This window comes from Balaenoptera borealis, assembly GCF_965194805.1.
Source record: "Balaenoptera borealis genome assembly, chromosome: 1".
NCBI lineage: Eukaryota > Metazoa > Chordata > Mammalia > Artiodactyla > Balaenopteridae > Balaenoptera > Balaenoptera borealis.
Window position 1 is genome coordinate 165,662,209 of NC_138860.1, and position 22,389 is coordinate 165,684,597.

At 50.3% G+C, this 22,389-nt stretch overlaps 2 protein-coding genes across 15 annotated transcripts in view; one reads left to right on the top strand and one right to left on the bottom strand.

The window, feature by feature from the left end:
- KIAA0319L (KIAA0319 like) overlaps window positions 1–22,389 on the top strand; it is a 123,833-nt gene that overhangs the window by 2,349 nt on the left and 99,095 nt on the right. For 5 of the 9 annotated variants that reach the window (XR_014236171.1, XR_014236172.1, XM_082362769.1 and 2 more), the window contains exon 2: window positions 17,382–17,548. Coding sequence is in view for 7 of the 9 variants with exons in the window: in XM_082362769.1 (XP_082218895.1) it covers window positions 17,382–17,548 (167 nt within the window). In the remaining 2 variants the exon portion in view is untranslated. Of the gene's footprint in view, window positions 1–13,824; window positions 14,033–14,136; window positions 14,365–17,381; window positions 17,549–22,389 lie in introns of those variants that run through there. The other 4 variants (XM_082362772.1, XM_082362770.1, XM_082362775.1 and 1 more) reach the window with 4 other exon arrangements.
- Window positions 4,963–13,821, bottom strand: NCDN (neurochondrin). 6 transcript variants are annotated; one of them, XM_082363160.1, is made up of 8 exons: window positions 13,698–13,792; window positions 13,357–13,424; window positions 12,351–12,491; window positions 10,287–11,255; window positions 9,063–9,304; window positions 8,278–8,502; window positions 7,748–7,890; window positions 4,963–6,465 (listed from the first exon to the last, which is right to left on the bottom strand). In XM_082363160.1, exons 2-8 carry the CDS (start codon window positions 13,387–13,389, stop codon window positions 6,029–6,031), a joined length of 2,190 nt encoding a protein of 729 aa, XP_082219286.1. In that variant the 5' UTR covers window positions 13,390–13,424; window positions 13,698–13,792; the 3' UTR covers window positions 4,963–6,028. The 6 variants fall into 6 exon arrangements, with proteins under 6 accessions (XP_082219286.1, XP_082219287.1, XP_082219288.1 ...); XM_082363161.1 differs by lacking the exon at window positions 13,357–13,424 and having other exon boundaries at window positions 13,698–13,821; XM_082363162.1 differs by lacking the exon at window positions 13,357–13,424 and having other exon boundaries at window positions 12,351–12,521; window positions 13,698–13,801.

A 22,389-nucleotide genomic window follows, 5' to 3' on the forward strand; every position in this document is an offset into this window, starting at 1 on the left:
AAATAAATAAATAAATAAATCAAACATACGCATCTGATTCAAGATCCTCATTTAAAAAAAAAAAGTATGGGAGGGGGACTTCCCTGGCGGTCCAGTGGTTAAGACTGTGTGCTTCCAATGCAAGGGGCGTGGGTTCAATCACTGGCCAGGGAACTAAGATCCCACACGCCATGCGGCATGGCCAAAATTTTTTTTTTAATTATTTAAAAAAAAAAGGTATGGGAAGGAAGAGAGGACGAGATGTTTTCTTAGGCCCCTTTCTAATGAAGTGGAAGATGAGAAAGTAAAGGTAAAAATATTGAGCTAAATTAGAGGAGAAAGGGAGATAGAGGTGACACCATTAACCCATGGGAGGTATGTGGAGGAGACTTGAGGAGGGCATCCCAGAAGGCACACGGCAGGTGCAGAGCTCAGGTCTGGGTCATCTCAGCCTGGGAGGCTTTGAGGGAATGAGGAGGCTAGAAGCAGGCAAGTTTTCATCACTAAGAACTTTCCAGAAGGTGGAACCACCAGCTAGGGTGGTAAACGAAGCAAAATTGGGCAGCTCTGCAACCTCGTGCCTAGGACAGATCAGAGGTCAAGAGTATGTTTGTGTGTTGTGTGTGTGTGTGTGTGTGTGTGTGTCTATATGTGTGGATATGTGAGTCAATGGTGAGACCCCCTCTTCCCCTGACCCTCAACTTCAGCCACAGGACATTAGACATCAGGCTCCAGGACTGGTGTATGTGTGACAGTGAATGCATGCAGGTCGGTGGACCCCTTTGGGAGACATCCAGGAGCAGCGAGGTTGATGATGCCTGTGCCTAGCTCTGGGGCTCTCCTGCTCTCTCCAGTAAGCTTGGGAAGGCCAGAATGACAGGAAGAGCTGCCTGCCCAGTGACTTCCTTGGGTTTCCTCACCCTACTTCCCTGCAGCTTAAGACAACCTCTTCTTGCTTCTTTCTCCTCCTTTCTAATCTGACCATTTCTCAGTCTTCTTTTCTTTCTTTTTTTTAAAAAAATTTTTATTTATTTATTTGGCTGCTTTGGGTCTTAGTTGTGGCATGTGGGATCTTCGTTGAGGCACGTGGGCTTCTCTCTAGTTGTGGCGTGGGCTCCAGAGCGCGCAGGCTCAATAGTTGTGGAGCATGGGCTTAGTTGCCCCGCAGCATGTGGGATCTTAGTTCCCCGACCAGGGATCGAACCTACGTCCCCTGCATTGGAAGGCGGATTCTCAACCACTGGACCATCAGGGAAGTCCCTCAGTCTCCTTTTCTATCTCCCCTCTTTTCACCCACATCCTTAAGGTCAGTTATTCATTCCCAGAGTTGCAGCTTCTGCCTTTTCTTCCTATCTACACTCTTCACTAGTGAGTTCATCCCCTCTCAAGACTTTAATGACTACCTGTCTGCTGTTATCTCCCAAACTTGTTATCTCCAGTCTGTATCTCTCACCAAAAAGCCAGACCCATAGATGCAATTGCCAGCTGGATATTCCCTCCAGACACCTTGTTGCAGCCATCTGAGACTTTCCAAGGCCCAAACTGAGCTCAACATTTCCTCCGCCCCCACCACCAACCCCAGCCTGCCTCTCCTCCTGTGTTCTATAGTTCGTTAAATGGCACCACCATCCTTCAAATTAAGAAGAGCCATCCCAGCCTCTGTCCTTTCCCTCACCTCCGTAAGCTAATCCTCATAGAGTGTTGTCATTTCTAATCCTTAAACATCTCTCTCCATCCTCTGTCAGCATCTTAAGCTACCATACTCTTCCTCATAGACCAGTAGTTCTCGAAGTGTGGTCCCTGGACCAGCATCACCTACAACATCTGGGAACTTGTTAGAAGAACTTGCCAGTTCGTGGACCCCACCCAGACCCACTGAATCAGTAACTCTGGGAGTGGGGCCCAGCCATTGCCTGTAAGGTGGCTCAGAAGCAAAGTCAAGTCTGAGAACCACTGTCTAGACCACTGCAACAACCCCCCACCCCCAAATGGTCTCCTGCTTTCATTCATATCTCTTCTTCCACAAAAATGACTGGACCATGTTACCTCCTGACTGAAAACTCTCCTGCGGTTCCTCATGGCTCATCTTTGGGAAAAAAAATTTAAACACTGTAACCAGCATTTTAGGCTCCTTGCAGCTGAACCTAATCTTCCTTTCCTGCCTCATGAACCAGTTCACAAGAAGAAGATGAAAGGAGAAAGAGAAAATATGTCTAGTCTAGCTCTGGGCTTGGTACATGGCAGGTGCTCAGCAAACGCTTATTAAATAAATGACAAATGAATGAATGAATGAGTTTATGAATCCCTCAGCCTACTGAGGGATCCTTTTGGAAGCCTCCATGTGAACATGACCCTGGGTAGCTAGACATAGAACCCAGGTATAATCTGGGGAAGTCACCTGATAAATGAATGATTTTGCTTATGGCTACTAGGGAGATGGATGTTCTGCATGGTCTGCTGCTGCTTTGGGGGCTCCTCAAGCTTCCGGGTCCTGTGGTTGCAGACTCTATTGCCCTTCTTGTTCAGGACCAAGGGGCGCCTCACTTTCTGAGGCATGGAGGTGGGCATTGTTGGTTGCCCACTCTCTGGAACACATGCACACATGTGGAGCCCTGGAATGTGCACAGGGGTACCTGTGCAGACACTGCTGGACACAGAGGGCACAGAGACACTTATGGGACACATGGGAACACAGGACATATATTGACACATAGGCATGCATGTTCAAACATACATGGGCTCCCATTTGGCATACTTGCCCTATTGCTCTTCTCCCAGGCTCAAATCTTTCCCTCTCTTTTCAAAAAGTGAGTTTGCATTTGTTTTGGGTTTTTTTTTTTTAATTAATTAATTTTATTTTTGGCTGCATTGGGTCTTTGTTGCTGCGCGCAGGCTTTCTCTAGTTGCGGTGAGCGGGGGCTACTCTTCATTGCGGTGCACAGGCTTCTCATTGTGGTGGCTTCTCTTGTTGCAGAGCATGGGCTCTAGGCACGCGGGTCTCAGTAGTTGTGGCACGTGGGCTCAGTAGTTGTGACTCGCGGGCTCTAGAGCACAGGCTCAGTAGTTGTGGCGCACAGGCTTAGTTGCTCCGCGGCAAGTGGGATCTTCCCGAACCAGGGCTCGAACACGTGTCCCCTGCATTGGCAGGCGGGTTCTTAACCACTGTGCCACCAGGGAAGCCCTGAGTTTGCATTTGGACTTTATGTTAAGAAAAGACTCAGGCCGGCCTCCTTTATTGTTGACACAGCCAACCTCCTCCCAGCCTTTGACAACCTTCTGCTCTGGGCCGGACTGTTTGCAGGGTGGGGGAAATCAGGCACAAGGAGATGCTGAGGCGCCACCTCGTGGTTAGATCTCACAACTGCAGCTCAGGTCCCCCTTTCTCCCTTGCTGCTGAATTACCAGGAGCAAACTTGGTCTTACACTGCTAGCCTAGTCCCCTCCCCATTCCAGAGCCGGGAACTCTCTGACCATCCCTCACCAAAGTACAGAGCTCAGTCTGCCTTGCATTTTGAGACTTTATGCAGGGTTTTTCCTCCCCACCGCACAAGGGAGAGTACTTTGAGAGCAAGGACCAAGGGTAGTTGCCTTTGGCTATGGGGCCCTTCTCTTCTCTTTTCACTTCCCCAGATGATCTCAGTCACTTCCATGACTTTAAGGACCCCCTATACTGACAACTCCTAAATCTGTCACTTGCCCAGGCCTCTCTCTGAGCTCCAGACTGCAGAGAGCGACTTCCTCCTGGATATAAGCTGTACGCATTCACCATTTACCAAAATGAGCTTATATTTTACACAAACGTGTTTTTCTCTCAGTGTTCCCTGTGACAGTGAATGGCCCCACTATCCAGTCACTGGCCCAGATCAGGAACCTGGGAGTCATCCTTCCCTCTTTATCCCTCTTCACTTCCAATTAATCACCAAGCCCAATTAGCTAACTCTGACCTATACTTTCTCCACCCTCACCTCCACTGGCTCAATTCAGACTTACTACTTCCTCTCCGAGCTCCCTGACTCAGTCATCCCTGTTGCAGCCGAAGTCATCTTTCTAAAATGCAAATGGATCACATTCAACCTGCTCAAAAATCCACAGTCTCAGCATGACCCCACATCCAAACTGATTAGCCTGGCACACCAGGCATATTTTTCAGGGATTTCAGGGACTCCATGCCGAGGACATGACTTCCAGTACATCCAATAGATAAATGAATGTTCCTGTCTATGCATAGCCAACCACAGGTAGGCACTTAGGATGTGCTCAACCAATGCTTGTAGGCTTGAGGGCCTAGGTGGAAGAGTCTGCAGAACGTGGGCCAGAGGCTGGTCTGGCTCCAGACTTACAGCTTTGGTTCAGGCCTGGTGAGGCAGTGGGTACTTGGGTCCAGTCTCCGCCGAAGCTCTCAGACCCTTCCCCTTCTCACTTGGCATAGAACAGAAGTAAACAGCTGGTTGCCTGAAAGTCACGTTTGGCCTGCTGATGTTCTGTTGGGGTAGTACTGAGTTAATTAAAAATATCAACATTCAAAATCAGATTTCACATAAACACTAAGATTTCTGACTTCCTGTTAAACATTGGAGGATGTGGCAGTGCTACTTGGCCACAATCTGCTGACATGGAGGGGCGGAACTTCATTTGTACACAGGAGCACAAGAGCCCCCGCAGAGGCCTCGCCACATCAACATATGAGTTTGCCACCTGATCTGGTACTGAAGGGTGTGGGCTGAGAAGTTGGATGGCCCACATGGAGTCTTGACTCTGGCACGTACTGGCTGTAACACCTTGAACAAATCACCTACCCCTGCTTGAGTTTCTTCACCTGGAGAATCAGGATGACGCTTGCTTCATTGGATTCTTGGGAGGATTGGATTCTTGTCATCTCTGAATGAGATCACACTTGTGAAGTGTGTTTCGCAGGGCATGTGTGCTGTGAGCTGCTGGGGCCTGGAAGGAAGAAGGTGCAGGACAAACCACACGGGAGCCATCTTGTCACCAATGAACATTTATTGAGTGTCCACATGTGCACAGCTTTGAACTGGGCGATCACAGAACGCACTGGGGGAGGGAAGGGGAGAGGGAAGCAAGGGATCAGGTTCATAAGAAAGGTAGTCCCTGCTGGAGCCGCCAGTCGCGTCTCCCTGCAGAGAGGAATCACAAGCAGGGGTGGGAGTTAAAGCCAGGCACCACGATGGCGACGGGGTGCAGTCACTAGGGAAACATGCGGATTCTGGGAAAGCATCCCTCCGGTTCCTGGCTCCAGCCAGGCCAGAAGGCATCAAGGGGACAGGGATCAGATGCTCAGGTGTCCAAGCAGGGATAAGGGCAGGCAAAATAAATAACTCCCCAACCCTCACTGTCACTCTGCTGCAACACAACACAAAAGCTTAGAGACCAGGATCCAAGGGCTCCTGGGTCCCCTCAAGGAAGCTCAGGCGGAAGGAGGTTTCCCGACCCCCCCCCACCAGGGCTGTCTGCCCCAGGTTGCTCTGGAAGGCTGGGGCCGTTCACACCCTGGGTCACTGAAGTTGATAGGAAGAACTGTGATGTCAAGGGCCTGAGCCTGCTCTCTGCCCAAGGGGGCCAAGTGCAAGAACCAAGTGGCCAATTTAAAGGACGTGGACCTGGAAGTCCAGAGGGGCACCAGTCTAGGGGAGCCCACGCCCTGGCCGGCAGGGCACACGGGCTGAAGCAGCCAGCTCCTGCCAGCCCTGTCCCACCTGGGGGCCTCCCTCCTGCGAGGGAGCCAGACATCGGGCACAATGACACCTAGTGCCCCCCTCCCTGCGGGCTGCTCCAACCTCCCCCGGCCTGGCGGGGACAGCCATGCTGATTTCCAAGCCAATCCCTGCCCCTGAGCGGGCCCAGGGGGCGTGACGCAGTTCCCTACCCTTGAAGGATGGGCACCATGCCCTTACCCTCGGAAAAGCCAGAAAGCTGGGATGTTCGGGGGGGAAGTTGGGGGAGAGGGTCCAATTTGGGGGCTTCAGGGGAGATGCCTCCTCCCCCCTTCCCTTGCCGCCCGCCCCCGGCTCCGTCCCCAGTGGATGCCCCCTCAGGGCTCTGCCAGGCATTGCTCCAGGGCGGCCATGTGGTAGTGGCTGGCCGTCTCCTCGCCTGCCTGCAGCCTCATGGCCTCCCGGCACAGCCGGTTGGCCCGTGCCAACTCAACCAGGACACCCTGATAGGCGGCTACCATTTCAGGCTTGACAGAGTTGGGGCTGACGCTGGCCAGCAGCTGGAGCAGCTCCTGTGGCCAGCGGGAGCGCAGGGCGGCGGGGGCCAGCCAGGGCAGCAGGGGCACACAGCCTGTGAAGGCCTGCATGCCCAGGAACCAGAGCTCCTGTAGATCCGCCCAGATGCCCTCGTAGTCGGGGGACAGGGCCAGCACCGCCTGGTCTGAGCCAGGTGTGGCCCGTGCTACGTGGGACTGCGACAGGAAGAGGATGGCAGCTGCGAAGAAACCTCGGGATGCTGGCGTTCCCTGAAGAGCTGGAAGGCAAGGAGGGAGGGGGGCATGAACCGGCTGCCTCACCAGCCCCTTCCCTTCCTGGTGGGCACACTCAGGAGCCGAAGCATAGCCTGGAATCAGCCTGCCTGCGTTCAAACCCTACCTCTGGCTTCAGTGTGTGACCTTGGTTAATTCACTTTTCTGGGTCTTGTTTCTTCACTAGTAAAATGGGGCCAATAGTGCTAATCTTAGAACTCTGTCGTGAGAATGAAATGTAATAATCTTGGGACACTGACTCGTGGTCGGACCCTCCCGTAGTCTGAGTAGTGACGGGAGCTTCTGCTGGGCCTAGCACTTCATAGGCTGAGGAGGGTGCGGCAATTTGATTCTCAGGCCAGAAGAGGGTGCCAGAGGGGACCATGGGCTGGGGTCCAGGCTTGGCTCGCCTGCCTGCAGGGGTTCGCCTCCTGCACTGCAGATGCTTTCCCGAGGTTGTTAGGCTAACCTGGTGGCATTTGTGGGTGAACCAGCACTGTGGCTCTACTCAGGGGCTGTGGAGATGCAGCCTGGATCTGAGGGAGCTCAGGGGCTAGAGGGAGGGGGGGGAGCTCCTGGTCTACTGGGACGTGCTCCCCTTCCAGCTGCCAGGTACCCTACTGGGGCCCCCCCGCACAGGGAAGAGAGGCAGCTGAGGGTACAGGCGCATTACACCCTGTTCCCAGGCATCTGTGCAGCTCCTCCAGCCTGACAGATGGGGTACAGGGAACAGGCAGGGACAGAGGGACCCAAGCAGACACCCACGGCCAAAGTGGGAGACACAGAGGGCTGGCAGGGGGCTGAAGTGGATGTCCCTACCCACCGCACGCAGCCAGAGTGAGGTGGGAGGTGGGGAAGGTAAGTGCACAGGGGCGCTGAAGCCTGTCACGAGGGGGGTGCGGTGCCGAGCACAGAAAAACCTCAATGGAGAAAAGTCATGTTTCTGACTCAAGGCCTCGGAGGGGGCGGCTCCACCTTGAAAACACAGAATTCAGATTCCTTGGGCTGCTGGGGATTCCAGGTGCTTATGCCTGTGCCTTGGAGCGGGCCTGTGCTTACACCCACCAGACCTTGCCTTAAAAGGCTGCAGAAGGAAGAAAATGTTATCATTTGGGGAAGAAGGGTGGGGTGGGGTGGGGCGGGGGAGGGAGGTGCACTTCAGAGATTTCCTTGACTGGAAAATTCTGTAAAACCATTTCCAGAAAATGATGACTTATGCCCAGAACATAGCAGGTCCACTCAGGTCTTCTGCTTCCATCTGCTAGGACTGGGTCCCCAAGGGCTTACCTGGAGAGGTGCTAAGGAGCCGGGCCATGAGGAGGCCCAGGGTGGCCACATTGGCAGCCAGAAGCAGCCTCCCCTGCTGCTGTACTAGTGCGGGCAGCGACGCCATCAGGGTGTTCATTAGAGAAGTGAAGCAGGCATCTCGCCTGGGGAGAAAGGGAGCGAAAGATGGGAGGCGGGAGATTAGTAGAGCCAGACCAAGCCCTGCGGAAACGTGGGATGCTGGGCTCCCAGCTTTACCAGGCCAGGGTTTGGCAAGAAATTAGGCAGCAGGGTGAACAGTTAACTTTGGGCCCCATCCGTGGCATCTGGGGAGCAGAGACTGGGTTATGGCTGGAGCAGGTAGACATACATGCCCAGAGGGCTTCCACATATACCAAATCCCTGTGTGGGGTGGCTCTCTCTCCATTCTGAGACCCTTTCACTCTAACACTAATAGGAACCCATGGGCACAGGGAAGCAAAGTGGGAGACTGAGATTTGGGGCAAGTTTGAGCAGGACCCCTGCTTCCTCCAATTCCTCCCCGGCCTCACTTGATCAGCCCCGGTGCAGTGACCACAAGGTTGAGGAAGATGTGACAGCAGGTCTGCAGGCTGATCTCCACGCTGTCGGGCAGCACTGAGGTGTCATGGCCAGGGGATGTGAGTTCCCACTGCTGCAGGAAATACTTGCATAGAAGTGAGGGGGCCCCCTCCTTGATCAGGATCTCCCGGGGCCCATCTTCGACCGTCAGGTGGCACCAGCCGGGCAGGAGGAGCCTGGGGGGGTAGAAGGGACAGATGTGTGTGGGGAGAAATGAAGGCACCAGGATTCCATTTTGGGGGGGCACCCCATCTAAGAGAAAGGGAAGTAGGGGAGAAGGAGAACACATCTTTGTAGGCACTGCAGAAAGAGCACAAGCTTCGGAGTTGCACAGGCCTCGGCTCAAACTTGGGCTGTGAGTGTGGGCAAGTTACTTTAACCTCCTGGAGTCTCAGTTTCCTCATCCTGAAGATGTGGATGAGACTTCTGTCCTAGATTTGCTGCGTGGACCAAATGAGATCAAAATGGTAAAGGGTACAGTAAAATGCCTGGCAGGCAGTCGATGCTCAATAGCAGTTCTCTGTTTACAGAGTAACCTGGGGTTGGCAAGTGAGACTAGGAAGCCCAGGTGTCCTGAGGGAACAACCCCTCACCCCACCCCCGACAAACAGAAATACTACTAAATCTCATGCCCCCGTCAGGAAGCCCGGCACAGCCCCGTCTGGGGAGAGAGGAGGTATCCCTGTGTTACTCCTTTAGCACATTCTGGCTGAACAGACCATAACTACAAACTCACCGGAGAGCATCCCCTGGCCAGGTGGGCCCTGGGGTCGTGGGGGAGATGGCCAAGGTGGCCACCTGCTGGGAGAGGTCATTGGCCTCCTCGGCCTCCTCGTAGAGGGTCTTGGCATAGCGGACGAGGAAGGGCAGCAGCTGGCAGACCTCCTTGCGCAGGGATGAGGTTTCTTCGGCCAGCCAGGCACCCAGGATCCGCACGGAAGCAAACACAAAGGGCTCCTTTTGCTTCTCTGGCCCCACCTGTTGCCAAAGGACTCCCCTGAGATGGAGCAGGACCAGAGAACCTCCCCTGCCTGGCCAGCACGCCGGCCAGTCTAGGAATAACACAAGTAGAAGGGAATTCTGGCCTGTGAGCCCTGCAAAGGCAGGCCCCGTGTACCCAGAAGCCAGCGCATGGTTGGGACACACTCAACGGGGGGCTGGCACAGAGCAGGCCCTCAGGGCACGCCTGCTGAGGGAACTGGACTTTAGACAACATGCCCCTGCACTCGCTGGGACTCAGCCTCTAAAGCATCTCTAGGCTAGAAGGAGACCCACAGGTCCAAAGCTAAGAAAACACTCCCTCTACAGTGGCTCTGACCTGGGGTGGGAGGCCAGGAGAGAAGCCCCACTTTGGGCTAAATCAGAAAGAACGAGACAATGGGAGCTTGGCACAGTGTGTGGGGTATGCGGCTGGAGCAGGCTACTAAAGAGGCCGGAGTTCTGAGGGAACCCCTGCAGGACAGGCGAGCTGGACTCTCAGGCAGGAGGGAGGAGGGGATGTTGGGGCAGGTGATCAAATGGAGTCGGCAGACCCTCCACGGAGGACAGGAAGCAGGCAGCCCCGCTCCTTTTCCCTGTACTGTGACAAGTTTGTATGTGTATGTGTGTAAGGCCATGCTGGAGACTGAACAAAACAGACTGCTTCACTTTCGTGTGTGTGGACTGGGGGGAGGGTTGTGAGTAGGAGGTTTCTGTGTTGTGTGCGCGCGTGTGTGTACTGTGATGGGAGTGCACATATGGCGTGTGGTATGGTGCTTGTGTGGAGGCTCAGGGAGGGAGAGGGAGGCTTGGCCACACACTACTCCCTGGAGTGCCGCAGGATCAGCCCTCCGTAGGTAGGTAGGTGCGTCTTCTCTGTCTCCCCATATACCCAGGTTCGGGGTTTCACTTCCCCCTTTCCCTTGCCTTCTGACTCCCCCTCCCACACTGGGCCCCCTCGGGTGGGGCACTGCACCCTCACCTGCTGCAGGTAGTGGATGACAGCCCCGATGGCCTCCTTCATGACGCTCACAAGCTGCACCTTCTGTGGCTCCTTAAGCAGTGACTGCTCACAGCGGGTGCATTCCTGGATCCCCAACTCCATGAGGGCATAGCAAGCGGTCACCACATCCTCTTTCACCTCTGTGCCTGTCTCCTCCAGTGCCAGCCGCACCTCCACGCATGCCAGATTCACCAGCAGGGCCAGGAACTTGCTCCCGGAGTTGCCCGCTGGGATCCAGTCGGAGCCGCAGGCGTGCGCCAGGCGGGCTGCCAGCTTCAGTGCTGGGTTGCGCTGCCAGGAGCTCAGCTTGCTGCCCAGGATGCGTGCCAGCCCAGCCTGCAGATCCCGGAGGCATTCAGAGGGCACAGTTGTTGGGGGCAGAAAGAGGGGCAGCAGCTGGCAGAGCTCAAACTTACTGGCATCCTCGGCTTTCTGGAAATCTTCGCTGAGGCCCCGCAAAACAGCCAGCAGGTCAGGCTCCCCCTCTTTCCAGCACTGTGTCTCAGCAGCGGCCAACAGCCCCACCAGGAGTGCCAGGGCCTGGTCAAAGCCATAGCCATGCCCCAGGTATGCCTGACACAGGGCAGACACGGTGCCACCGGCAATGAGGTGTCGGGGCCCACGAGGTGTGCCTGCCACAGCTGTCAGGCACTGGTAGGTGTCATCAATCATGGAACGGCGGGCAGCATCGTCAGGGTCCCCCCGGGCTGTGAGGAAGGTGCTAAGGATGGGGATCTTGTTCAGGACCTGGGGATGGGCGGCTAGTTCAGGGTCACTGCAGAAGCAGGCCAGCAGGGCCACACCCAAGGCCCGGAGAACATGGTCGGGGCAGCCATCCGGCGCCTCCTTGGTAGTCAGGAGACGATTGGGGAAGGTGAAGCCGACAGCATCAAAGATCCGCCGCCTAGTTTTGGCATCGATGTCACCTGCTTTGACTGCCTTGGTCACCTAAGGGAGGTATGTGCTATCAGCAGGATGAAAGGAAGGGGTGGCAAAGACTGTCCCTTGCACTCTGGGGGTTGACCATTAGCAGGACTAGGTTATATAACAAGATTCACTCTGGGGTCAGGAGGTCTCCCAGAGATCACTTCATCCAGCTCCTTCCTCCTCCCCAGAGGCAGACAGGTGTGACCTCTGGGATCTCTCATCTGTCATCCCTGTGGAAGGGAGGTCAGGTCCTCCTCAACTACTCATTCTACCGTTTCATTACCTGGTTAGTTGGGAAGTTCTTCCTGATGTCTAAGCTAGATGCCCACATCCTGAGTTGGAAGAGGCTTAGAACTCAGTGTTTAAAATTCTCCAAGGATTTGGGGTCCCTCCCTAATTGCTCTCTCCAGAGAAGTCTCTGATCCATTCCCGCCACCTTCTCAGGGGAAATGGCTCTTGTGTCTCCCTGCTCTGCCTGTCAAAACATTTCCTCTTACATTTCACCTAAACACCTCCTCTGCTGCAGTGTGAGCCCTTGACTCTGGAGCCTTCTCCCTGTTGCCATGGCAAACAAGCAGGCTGTACTCCCTCCTCCCTCCCTTCACCCCCCCCCCCCCTTCCCAGCACTGCAGCTCCTGTTCTGCTGTCCCCAGCTTGGGTTCCTCCAGGGCTAAGCCCCGAACCAGATCCTTCACCCGCAACCTACATACCCATCCTGGCCATCCCTTAGGACCCCTTCCCAGTCACTTCCAGTCCTGCTACTCTCTCCACCTCCAGAAAAAACATCCCCAGCCCTCAGGTATTCTGCACTAGTTACTACCTGCTGCTGTAACCCTATGAGTCAGCTCCCATCTGCTCTGGGACGCCCCAGAGAGCAGACCCACTCAGCTTCCTCCAAGGCTCCTAGGGCCACAAGCTTTATTCACCCCCATTCTCCCCTTTGCTCCCATACTCAGGGGAGCAAAAATGAGTCCACAGGTAGGTGCCTTGGGCCTTCTTTGGTGCCTCCAGGGTTACTAGCACCACCTATATATCCTTGGGGACTTGTTGACCCCATTCCTAGGGAGCCCAACCACCCAGCCCTTCCCACCTCCCAACTGTCAGTCCGTTCCTTACTAGCAGCAGGGCTGCAAACTGCTCGCTGTCATTCTTGGCCTCACGGAGGGCTCCCAGGTAGCGCTCCAGGGTGGGGTTTCGGCCCTCTGCCTGGTTCAGAGCTGGCTCGCAATCCGAGGCCATGATGCCCGCCTTGCCCAACTGTGAACACAAGAGGGACTGAGCATCCCTCTGCAGAGGAGGGGTGGGGGTGGGAGTGGAGGAGGGAGGGAGGGAGGGATTAGCACAGAGGGAAGGGAGGATCAGGAGGGATGGACTCCTCAGGACTGACCTCCCTTGGGGGAGCCCCTTTAAGGGGCTGGACCCTCAAGTCCTTAGGGATGAAGAAGGGACCCTGGTCCAAGGTCACCTCCAGAAAGTGGGAAAGAAGGACCATGTATCCTGCTGCTCAGCTGGACAGCTCTCCTCACCAATCTCCTGGGGGTGGGAGGGGGCTGGCCCCACTGCTCAGCTGCTCCCTGGCACCAGAGGCCAGGTGTTGTTTCCCTCCACCAGGCGTACAGGGAGGGAGTGGTGAGGACAGACAGGAATGGAGACATACACGGGTGAAGTTCGATTATCCGGACTCAGGCTGGCATGAGGGAAAAGGGCATCCTAGGTTTCCTTTCCCCTCCCTTCTTCAGGAGAGACAGGAGACAAGCTTCAGCAGAAGTGGGGAAGCAAGGTGCTGACCAGGGAAAGCTCAGAGGGCCCTCTGGAGACCCCATCCCTCCAGCCAGGGCTCTCAGTCGCCCCCGCAGGCTCCTTGCCTCCTCTCCTTTCCCTCCCTCGGGCAGAAGCTGCAGCAGCAGAGCAGCAGAAGCAGCAGCAGAATTAACCCCTTGCGCTCCCTCTCCTCACCCTCCCTGCCCGGCTACCAGCCTGTGGACGCCGGCAGGGGCTGGAGAAGCAAGAAGGGGTCCCGGGTAGCTCCCAGGACAACGGAGACTCCAAAAGCCGGATAATCGAAGAGGGGCTGCTGAGATGGGGAGATGAGAAGGGAAGGAGGGTTCCTGACGGTCACCACCTGTCCCGCCGCAGCCAGGTCACAACACGACATTGATGAAGTCACGACAGGGCGGCGATGAGATCACACTTCACGATGGCGCGGTTATGTCACGGAGAGATCACGGCAAAATCACGACATGGGACAGCCCCCAAAGATGACAGGGCAAATTTTTTAAAAAGATATAGCTATATATTGAGAAGGGCTGTGGCAAAATGGAGTCTCGACAAGGCACGATGATGTCGCGATATGGCGCGATGGAGTCGCGATAGGGTCCCCGGGGTCTGTCGGCATCGATAGGCGCCGGCTCGGAGTGGCCCCGGCTGGGATGTAAGGGAGGGCTTGTAGGGGGCTGAGCTCACCAGGCTGCGGCCCCGAGCGGCGAAGTCTTCTCCGAGCGCGATGCTCCGGGAGCCTGGGGCCGCTGCTCACGCCGCGTTGCCCACTCCCGGCTCCAGGCTGCTGCAGCTCCACCCCCACCCCCGCAGCACTCTCGACCAATCCGCGGCGGCCTCACTCCAGGCTCTAGCCAATGGCACAGCTGGGCGCTAAGCCGTAGGGGGTGCTGCCGTTGCCGCCATCTTGCTTGTGGGTATTGCCCGAGTCTGGGGCCTGGGGCTCGCGCAGGGCGGGTGAAGGTGCAGACCGCTTCTGGAGAGCGGGAGGCGACAGCCTGGGGACCCAGGTTCCTTCGCTCGTGCGTAGTTCTGCCCCCCAGCACTACCCCTCCTCCCCCTCGGGCTCGCGGCTGGAATTGAGCTTCCGGGGGGACAGGAGGGCTTGTTTAGCATGAAGAGTGTGTTTCCGGGTTGAGTCCGGGAGGTGGGAGGGGGCGGCGTTTCCGGCCACCGTCGCTGTCCAGGGAGGCTGAGGCGAGAGTGAGCTGCCCGGGTGGGGAGCCCGCATTGCCTTCTTCCTTTTCCTCCTCCCCTGGGTGAGGGGAGCGAAGGTTGGGGCCCCGACCCCATGGACCGGGAGGAGGCGGAGGCCGCCGAGAGCCGGGGCCCCGCTTTGTGGCCCTGAGCCCCGGTAGGTGGCCGGGGGCGGCTGGCTGCCGGGCCGAGGACCACGAGCTCAGGGGAGGGGCAAGCGGGACGGGCTGTTTCTGGGGGTGCGCTGGCCGGGTGTTGGGACCCGGAGGTGGCGCTCCTGGCCCGGCTAGGGCAGCCAGCTGCTTCTGGCTTTGCAGGTGCGGAGCTCGAGTCTCAGGCTGAACCCCGCTTCTTTCGGGCCCGGGTCTGGTCTTGCGGCTCCCTCCATCCCCAGACAGACAGACCGGCCGCGAGACGCTGCTGGCCTTCTTTCTCCCTAGCCCCTAGCTTCAGTCTCTGGTGTTTGTTCTCCCCACCAAGACAGCAAGTTGATGCTGAATGAGGGGGGCGGGGCTGAGCACTACGAGTAAATTACGATGCGAAACCTGCCTTATTCAGGATTTGGAAATTATGCACTACCTAGGGGTCCTGTGGTGGCTGCAGTGAGCACAAAGGTGAAATAAAGGAAGTCAAGAGAAAAGACCTCAGGCGAGATTCCAGGAAAGCTTTGCTTTCTTTCCTCTCACCGTGGTTGTGCGCAATCGACGATAGATGCAGTTGGTGAAGAGTATTAGCTGACTCTCCTTGTGCTTTCTTATCTGATGAACAGACTGGAAGCTAGGAACAAATTGGAAACACGACCTCCCAGAACAATCTGTTCATTTTTCCAGCTATTTGGAAAACAGTGTCTGCAAATATAAGCAAAGCTATTCATGGCAGTCTGTTCTGTAACTTTCCCAAATATCTGAGACTTTTTTTTCTTTTTAAGAGCTTTATTCTTAATTACTCATACCAGCTGAATAGGCTGTTTCAGACGTGCTCTGTCGTTGTTCAAACATATCTTATCTCTGGGTACATAAATGGAGTTCCACATATGCAGCTGACAGACTGAACTATGATACATCCCCCATCAACCTGAAGCATTAAGTAAACATTACCCCTTGCTCTGTCTGAACAGCTGCTGCAACAGAGAGTGCTTTTATTTCGGGTGTACTTGTAACGCCCTAAATGCCAGAACTCTTGCAAGCTTTTCTAGATTTTCATTTGTCAAGTATTGTGGGGGTGTGTGTTCTCTCCCTGGTCTGTTTCCCTTTGATTCTATAACAAGCCATTTGGATCTTGGTGATGTGGTGTTGTTCCTGCCTCTGGTCAGCAAGCCTTTGACTGGACCCTAGCAGTGATTTGTGCCCTTAGGCAATTGTAGGTTTCAGAGGAATGACTGCTTGGGAGTTCACATGAAAATAACTGCCTCTCTCTCATGCATAGTTTGTGAGACATTGCCCTTCTAATCAGCCTGCTAATCCAGTGGTGTTTATTACTCCCATTTCAAAACCTATTCATTTCTTTGATGCTTCTATCGCCCACCTGCCACACTTGATGACAGGTGTTGAGTCACCTTGAATTTAAAATCCTTTTGTGGTAGGCAGAAATGTGTTGGGTAAGATTCATACGCACACACACGCACACACACGCACACGCACATATGCACACTCATTCCATCTTGGGAGGCTAGAAAAGTTGCTGGATATACTTTCTAACTTAGGCTCCATTTCATAATCTTTTGAGCATGTGTCTGACCTGCACACTTCCTTTCTGCCCCCTGCTCCCTAACATACAATGACAAACCGCTAGAAATAAGAATGGATGGAAGTGAATGAGAAAGATGAAGTCCTTCAGCTGCTTAAGTCTCAGTGAAAGCTTTTTCTTGGGTGGGCTGTACCTTAGTTTTGCAGTTCTGTGTGTGTGTCTATTTCCTGGTATTAATCAGTATTGATATCCAACCCATACAGTGCTGCTTGGGGCTGGGGTTGTCAGTCTGTGCCATTTTCCAGATGTGGATGACAGGTGCATATTTAGGACAGAAGATTTTTATTTTTATTTATTTATTTATTTATTTTTGGCTGCCTTGTGTCTTTGTTCCTGCGCACGGGCTTTCTCTAGTTGCGGCGAGCGGGGGGGGCTAGTCTTCATTGCAGTGCGTGGGCTTCTCATTGCAGTGGCTTCTCTTGTTGCGGAGCACTTGCTCTAGGCGCGCGGGCTTCAGTAGTTGTGGCACTCGGGCTCAGTAGTTGTGGCACACAGGCTTAGTTGCTCCGTGGCATGTGGGATCTTCCCAGACCAGGGCTCGAACCCATGTCCCCTGCATTGGCAGGCGGATTCTTAACCACTGTGCTGCCAGGGAAGTCTGGGACAGAAGATTTTTAAATTGCTTCTTCAGAACTCAGTCAACCCTCGTAATACTGCCAAGATTTATATAATAATTTATACAATATAGGGAAGTTGTGTAAGAGAGAAGAAACTGATGGAAAGTCATTTTTTCTTCTGGAAGGGACCTAAATCATTCGGTCTCTGGATTATAGAGTAGCCAGCACAATGCCTAGTACAAAATAGGGACTGTGTAAATACTTGTTGAATGGATATATGAATTTAAGTCAGGAATTGCTAATGATACTAAGGATCAGGGAGGTGACATCAAAGTGTAAACTGGATAGATTTTAAAGATAAGAGTGGTGGGGACAGTAGCAAACTGGAGAGTGCCTGCCCTGCCTAAAGACAATCACATTAAAATTTTTAAAAAACATGGCTAGAAAAGCCTTCAGATTAGTTTACCTCTGATGCTCCAAACTCTTCTTTTCATAGGTAAGAAAGTGCATTTGTATAAAGTCACAAAGCTGTTAGTAGCAGAACTGGAACTGAAATTCAGATCTTTTTTTTCAGTCTGGTACGCTTTCCATTGTTCCACATAGACGATTAACTGTTAGATTAGAAAATATGGAGTATAAAGTGTTTCAGTTTTACAGTGGATTCATTTCATATCCCTGGCTATGTTTTTATCCTGATAATTATAGGCTACGCCAAAGCTCAGCTTTGAAATTTATAGGCAGGTATGAGCAGTGAAAGACAAACTTGAAACTTCCCTTTTCCCTAATCTGTCACACTCTCTAGCACTCTGCATTTCGAGGAATCAATTATTAATTACTTGGCATATAATTTCTTCTTTTTCTGTCTTTCTAGTGGACTGGTTCTGCCTGTCTGGAAGGCCATGGAGAAGCTGGGAATCAAGCCAAGCCGTGCTTCTTGGATTTTATCAGGATTTTGTTGGCAGACATCTGTGAAGTGGTTGAGAAGCTTGTACCTGTTTTATATTTGCTTCTGCCTCAGTGCTCTGTGGCTGTCAACAGGTACCATTTTCTTTATATATTTAAGATTTTTAAAAAAGGGTGCTCAGTGTGAGTCTTTCAGTTCATTTTAAAGACTAGTAGGAGGCAGAAAAGCAACCTGCTAATTGACAGAAGTGGTCATCCTTTAGGTGGACACTTAGTTGTTGGGTTTATTTGTCTGTTTTGTTTTAAACCAAAATTTAAATTGGGTTCTTTCTCTCTTTTTTTTGGCCGCTGCCACTCGGCATGTGGGATCCTTAGTTCCCCCACCAGGGATCGAACCCGTGCCCCATGCAGAGGAAGCATGGAGTCTTAACCACTGGACCGCCAGGGAAGTCCCTGGGTTATTTCTCATAAAGGAGAATTGGCATGATCATTTTGAGATTTGATGAAGATGTAATGAAAAGAAAAAGATTTCAAAGTTAGAAGGACCTGGGTCCTGGAGCTGGATGTTTCTTTCCACTTAATAACTATAAAACATTGAGCAAGTTACCTATTGTCTGTAAGGAAACATAAGACCTACCTCATAACTTGATTTAAAACATAATATAATTAAAGCGTGTAGTACAATTCTCTGAACATAAGTGATACTTTGCTTTCTTTCCTTTCCTGAAGGAATCTACACTCTATACTTAGAAGGAGAATGTGTTCCTTGCTTCTTCCGTGGAATGGGGTTATGCTGATAGATTTTATAAAGTATGCTTTCCTCCTAGAGATTATTTCACCAGTCTATTACGTCTTGCCAGGAAAAAGTGCCACAAAGGCTAAATCTCAAAGAATATCCTTTTTTTCTGTCTTTTTTTTTTCTTTTGGTTCTTTTGTTGACATTGTTCCTTTCAGAGTATGGAATGTGAGGAAACAGCAATTTGAGAATGACTTCTCAGTATGTTGCTATTCCGGGCAATGACCAAAAGATTTCTGTTGTAGAGACCACTGTCTGGGACAACTAATCCGTCTTTTGCCCCCATAATTAGAAAAGTTTCTGTTGCTTTCCAAAAGGAGTTGGTGGCCGTGATCTTGAGAATCAAGTAATTACTGTATTTAACAATTTCAGTAACATCAGCTTTGGGGTTTTTGTTGTTTTGCAGTGGTGGTTGATGATTGCATAATTATAGCAGTGGAAATTGCAGTTGACAGAAAGCTGACCTAAATGTTTTTTACCCAGATGATGCTTTGCTGGGACAGCTAACTATTTCAAGCCAACATTTTATGTAAGATCATTTGAATTAAATAAGTAACTGATTTAGCACCATCAGAGTAGGAAAATCACACTTTTTGAAGTGCACCTACCATATACCAGACCCCTGGTTGTAAACATTACATGTTTCATTTAATCCTTATGATAACCTGAAAACAGATAGTTTTATTTTGTACTTAGGAAATTGAGGCCCAGGGAGGCAAAATGACTTGACCAAGGTCATATAGCAAGAACATGACGGAGCCAGGAATCTAAACGCAGCTTTTTCTACTCTAGAGCTCACGCTTTTTTTCTTCTGCTATGCTGCCTTCCAACCACAGGTGATCTTTTGGAGGACCAAAGACAGTTTTTTTGCCCTGAACCAGGATGAGCTTGTTATTTGAAGAAGTCTGAGTATAGAGAAGGAAGAAGCATTGCTGAGTGTTTCTGTATTTGCCAAGCTAGTTGGTTAAACATGGTACTGTGGTCTCACTGGTCTAGTTTTTAGTATCCCTTGAGCCTGGTGCTTCAAAACAGCACCCTAAGGAACAGATTGAGTATAAAGGTGCAAAGGTGGTATTGGTAGGAGTGGTTCTGATGGGAATTAGACTGTACCAGTTCCATTTTAGAAAAGTTTGAAGCTTTTATCATGGAAGAACCAAGAGCCATTATGTGTTCAAACTGAGGGAACATGCAAGTAATACATGACAGATTTTTTAATGTATTTTAATTTATCAGAGCTTTTTTACATCAATTTTTAAAAAAACACAGTGTCCAAATAGCAAAAATGAATGAGACATAAGCAGAGTATCATAAGAAATTAAAATGATTTATAAAACATTAAAAAAAGATGTTCATTCTCATTACTAACCGAAGAGCTGCAGATTAAGATGAGAAATCCTTTTTAACCTATCATATTGTCGAAAATCAAAGTAAAAATATCTAGTGCTGCCAAGGGGTGATGTGGTTGCCCTCCTATTGTGCTGGAGAGTTTGAACAGAGAACTTTTTGGCACAAATCAAGATCCTTAAAAAGTTCATATTCTTTGACTTGATAGTTCCCCCTTTAGGAATTTACCTCAAGGACATATTTAGATGGTTGTGAATGAGAGCAGTCATCAACACTTATTTATTCTGTGTTGCAAAACATTGCTACAACCTGCCCCACAATAGGAGTGGTGAGATTATGGCATGTCCACATGGTGGAGTATTACCTGACTTAAAAATTCACATTTTAGAAGAACAAGTACATGGGAAATGCTCCTAATGTTAAGCATGAAAAAGCATGATATACAATTGCATATTCATATTCAAAGTTGGTGTCAATTTTATGAAAAGAAAAAAATATTTTTATGTAATAGAAAGTCTGGAACAAGATATATAACTAAATGTTTATATATTTTTTTGAGTAGTGGAATTATTATCTCTTTATACTTTTCTGTGTTTTCCAGGGTACAAGTTAACTCTTTTTATAAGGGGGGGTAAAACCTATCTGAAGAAGCAACAACAAAACAATAGCAGCAAAAACCTATTGTTGGTAGCCTGAGTCAGTATTTATCTACTCATGAATTTGTTCAGTTTTTATCTGAGCTCTTACGTTTTCCCTGATAAAATACATTCTTGATTGTTTGCTGTTGTCTTTAGCTCATGGATTATAGAAATTATTCTTGAAAAACTAAACAAAACAAAGCAGCTCTCCAATTATCCCCATTTCTGTTTATCACTTAGCAGTTTCTCCATCTTTGGGAGAGCCCCAGGTACCCATTGACTTACGTATAGTGGGCTTATTTTTTATTTCAGCTTTGGGTTCAATGCTGGAGCGCACTGCTAGGAAGCAGTGATTACAGTTTGATAAAAGATGCTCTGTGTTTTCCTTGTGAGCCATTGAATTACTATTTTTCTGTCTAACTTTATTGTTACATGGCTTAAAATAACATTTTGAACCTGGGGATTATCAGTATCTGGAGAAAAACATGAAGTGACCCCAAGAATTTGGAAATTCCTATAATAGATTGTCAGCTTCTTGAGAGCAGAGATTTTGCCTGTTTTGCTCATGCCAGCTATTCCTAGCAAGTACCAAGGGCTTGACATATAGTAGATGCACCATAAAAATGTTTGTTGACTGAATAATAAGTTAGCAATAAGGGAATTTTCCTTTGAGAATTAAACGTTAAAATCAACACAATCTATCATTTGAGAGTTAAAGCTTAAAATGAACACAATCGGGGCAGAGGTATGTGAAGGCACTTTAAAGAGACATAATGCCTTTGAGAACAACAAGATCTGATTAAAATATTCACAAATATTTTAACATCTAAAGAAAGAATGTGTGCATCTGAAGAGTTATATATGTGCATGCACAGGAGAGGGCCGGAACCAGCATTGGAAACCTAAACCAAGGAGGGTCATTGAGGCTAATGTACTCCAGAAGCTAACAATTGGCTATGAAAACTTTTACTGTTATTCCCTTGCTTCTGGGAAATAGATTACAGAGTTAGTTAATAAGTATTTTGAGTACAGAGAAAAAGTATCCAATTCAGAACCAATTTTTGAGAACTTATTAGGAGTTTGGTCCTGGGCTAAGCACGAGGGTAATAAAGATGAGTACAACACAATTCCTGCCCTGGAAGAACTCCCAGTTTAATGAGGGAGATAGATGTATAAATACTACGATGTGGTAAGTGAAAAGATAGAGGGATACCATGCCCTGAGTGCTACTGCAACCAGAGAAGCATTTAGCTTTGAGATGAAGGGGGAGAACTGAAGAATTCTCTCCAGAGAAGCTGATGCCTGAACAGAATTTTGAAGGTGGAATTTGAAGGATTCGAAGGGTATTCCCAGGCAGTGGGATTGTAAGAGCAAAAGCACAAAATTATGAAAAAGCTTGGTAAATAAAGGTAACTCTATACACAGTTTAGTGCTGCTGGAATACAAAGAGCAAAGCTGGAATGGCAACTCCTGAAGAGGTAGATGGTGGCCAGGTGATGAAGGATCTTGTATGCCATGGAAATAAGCTTTGATTTTAATCTTTTAAGGCAGATGGTCTACAGATTTTCTTGATTATGTACTTATATCCATAAAAAAAGTTGAAGATGTGCCCCAGTTTATGTTTGTTTATACATTATAACAAGCACCATTGTACTAATGTCTTTTGTTTATGAGAGATGCCAAAAACAAATATAAATAGTTTTAATATTTTCTTTTCATATCCCAATGATTTGTTTTGTGCACTTCTGGTAAGCAAAAACTCTACTTTGGAGAGCATTGCCTTAGGAAATTGGGAGCTATTGAAAACTTTAAGCAGAAGAGTAATACTGGTAAATTTCTAGAACATTTTTGCTGGAATATGGAAGAATGGTAATGGTGGGGATGGGAGAAAGATGGAAAGGGGAGGGAGGTCAGGGCTAGAGGTAAGGATATCTGTTAGGAAGCTAATGAAATAGTAGTCCAGGAGAAAATTGATGAGGCTCTGTGTCTTCAAGGAACCTCTCTCTCACTGGAGAGAGTAATTTTACTCAATACAAATCAGTAGATGTAGGGCTAAGTAGATGGGTAGAATTTAGGAGTTCTGTAGTAAGAGATTAGCTGAGGTTATTTATTTTTTTAATTGAGATATAATACCACTATTTAATTCCAGAACAGTTTACTCACCTCCTAAAAGAAACCTCATACCCATTAGTAGTCAT

Coding starts and splice junctions, on each gene's coding strand:
- NCDN (XM_082363159.1), bottom strand. CDS start 13,389: ATGTCGTGTTGTGACCTGGCTGCGGCGGGACAG. Junction 9,305..10,286: donor TCATCCACTACCTGCAGCAG/GTGAGGGTGCAG, acceptor CTTTGGCAACAG/GTGGGGCCAGAGAAGCAAAA. Junction 6,466..7,747: donor GCTCCTTAGCACCTCTCCAG/GTAAGCCCTTGG, acceptor CTTGCCTTCCAG/CTCTTCAGGGAACGCCAGCA.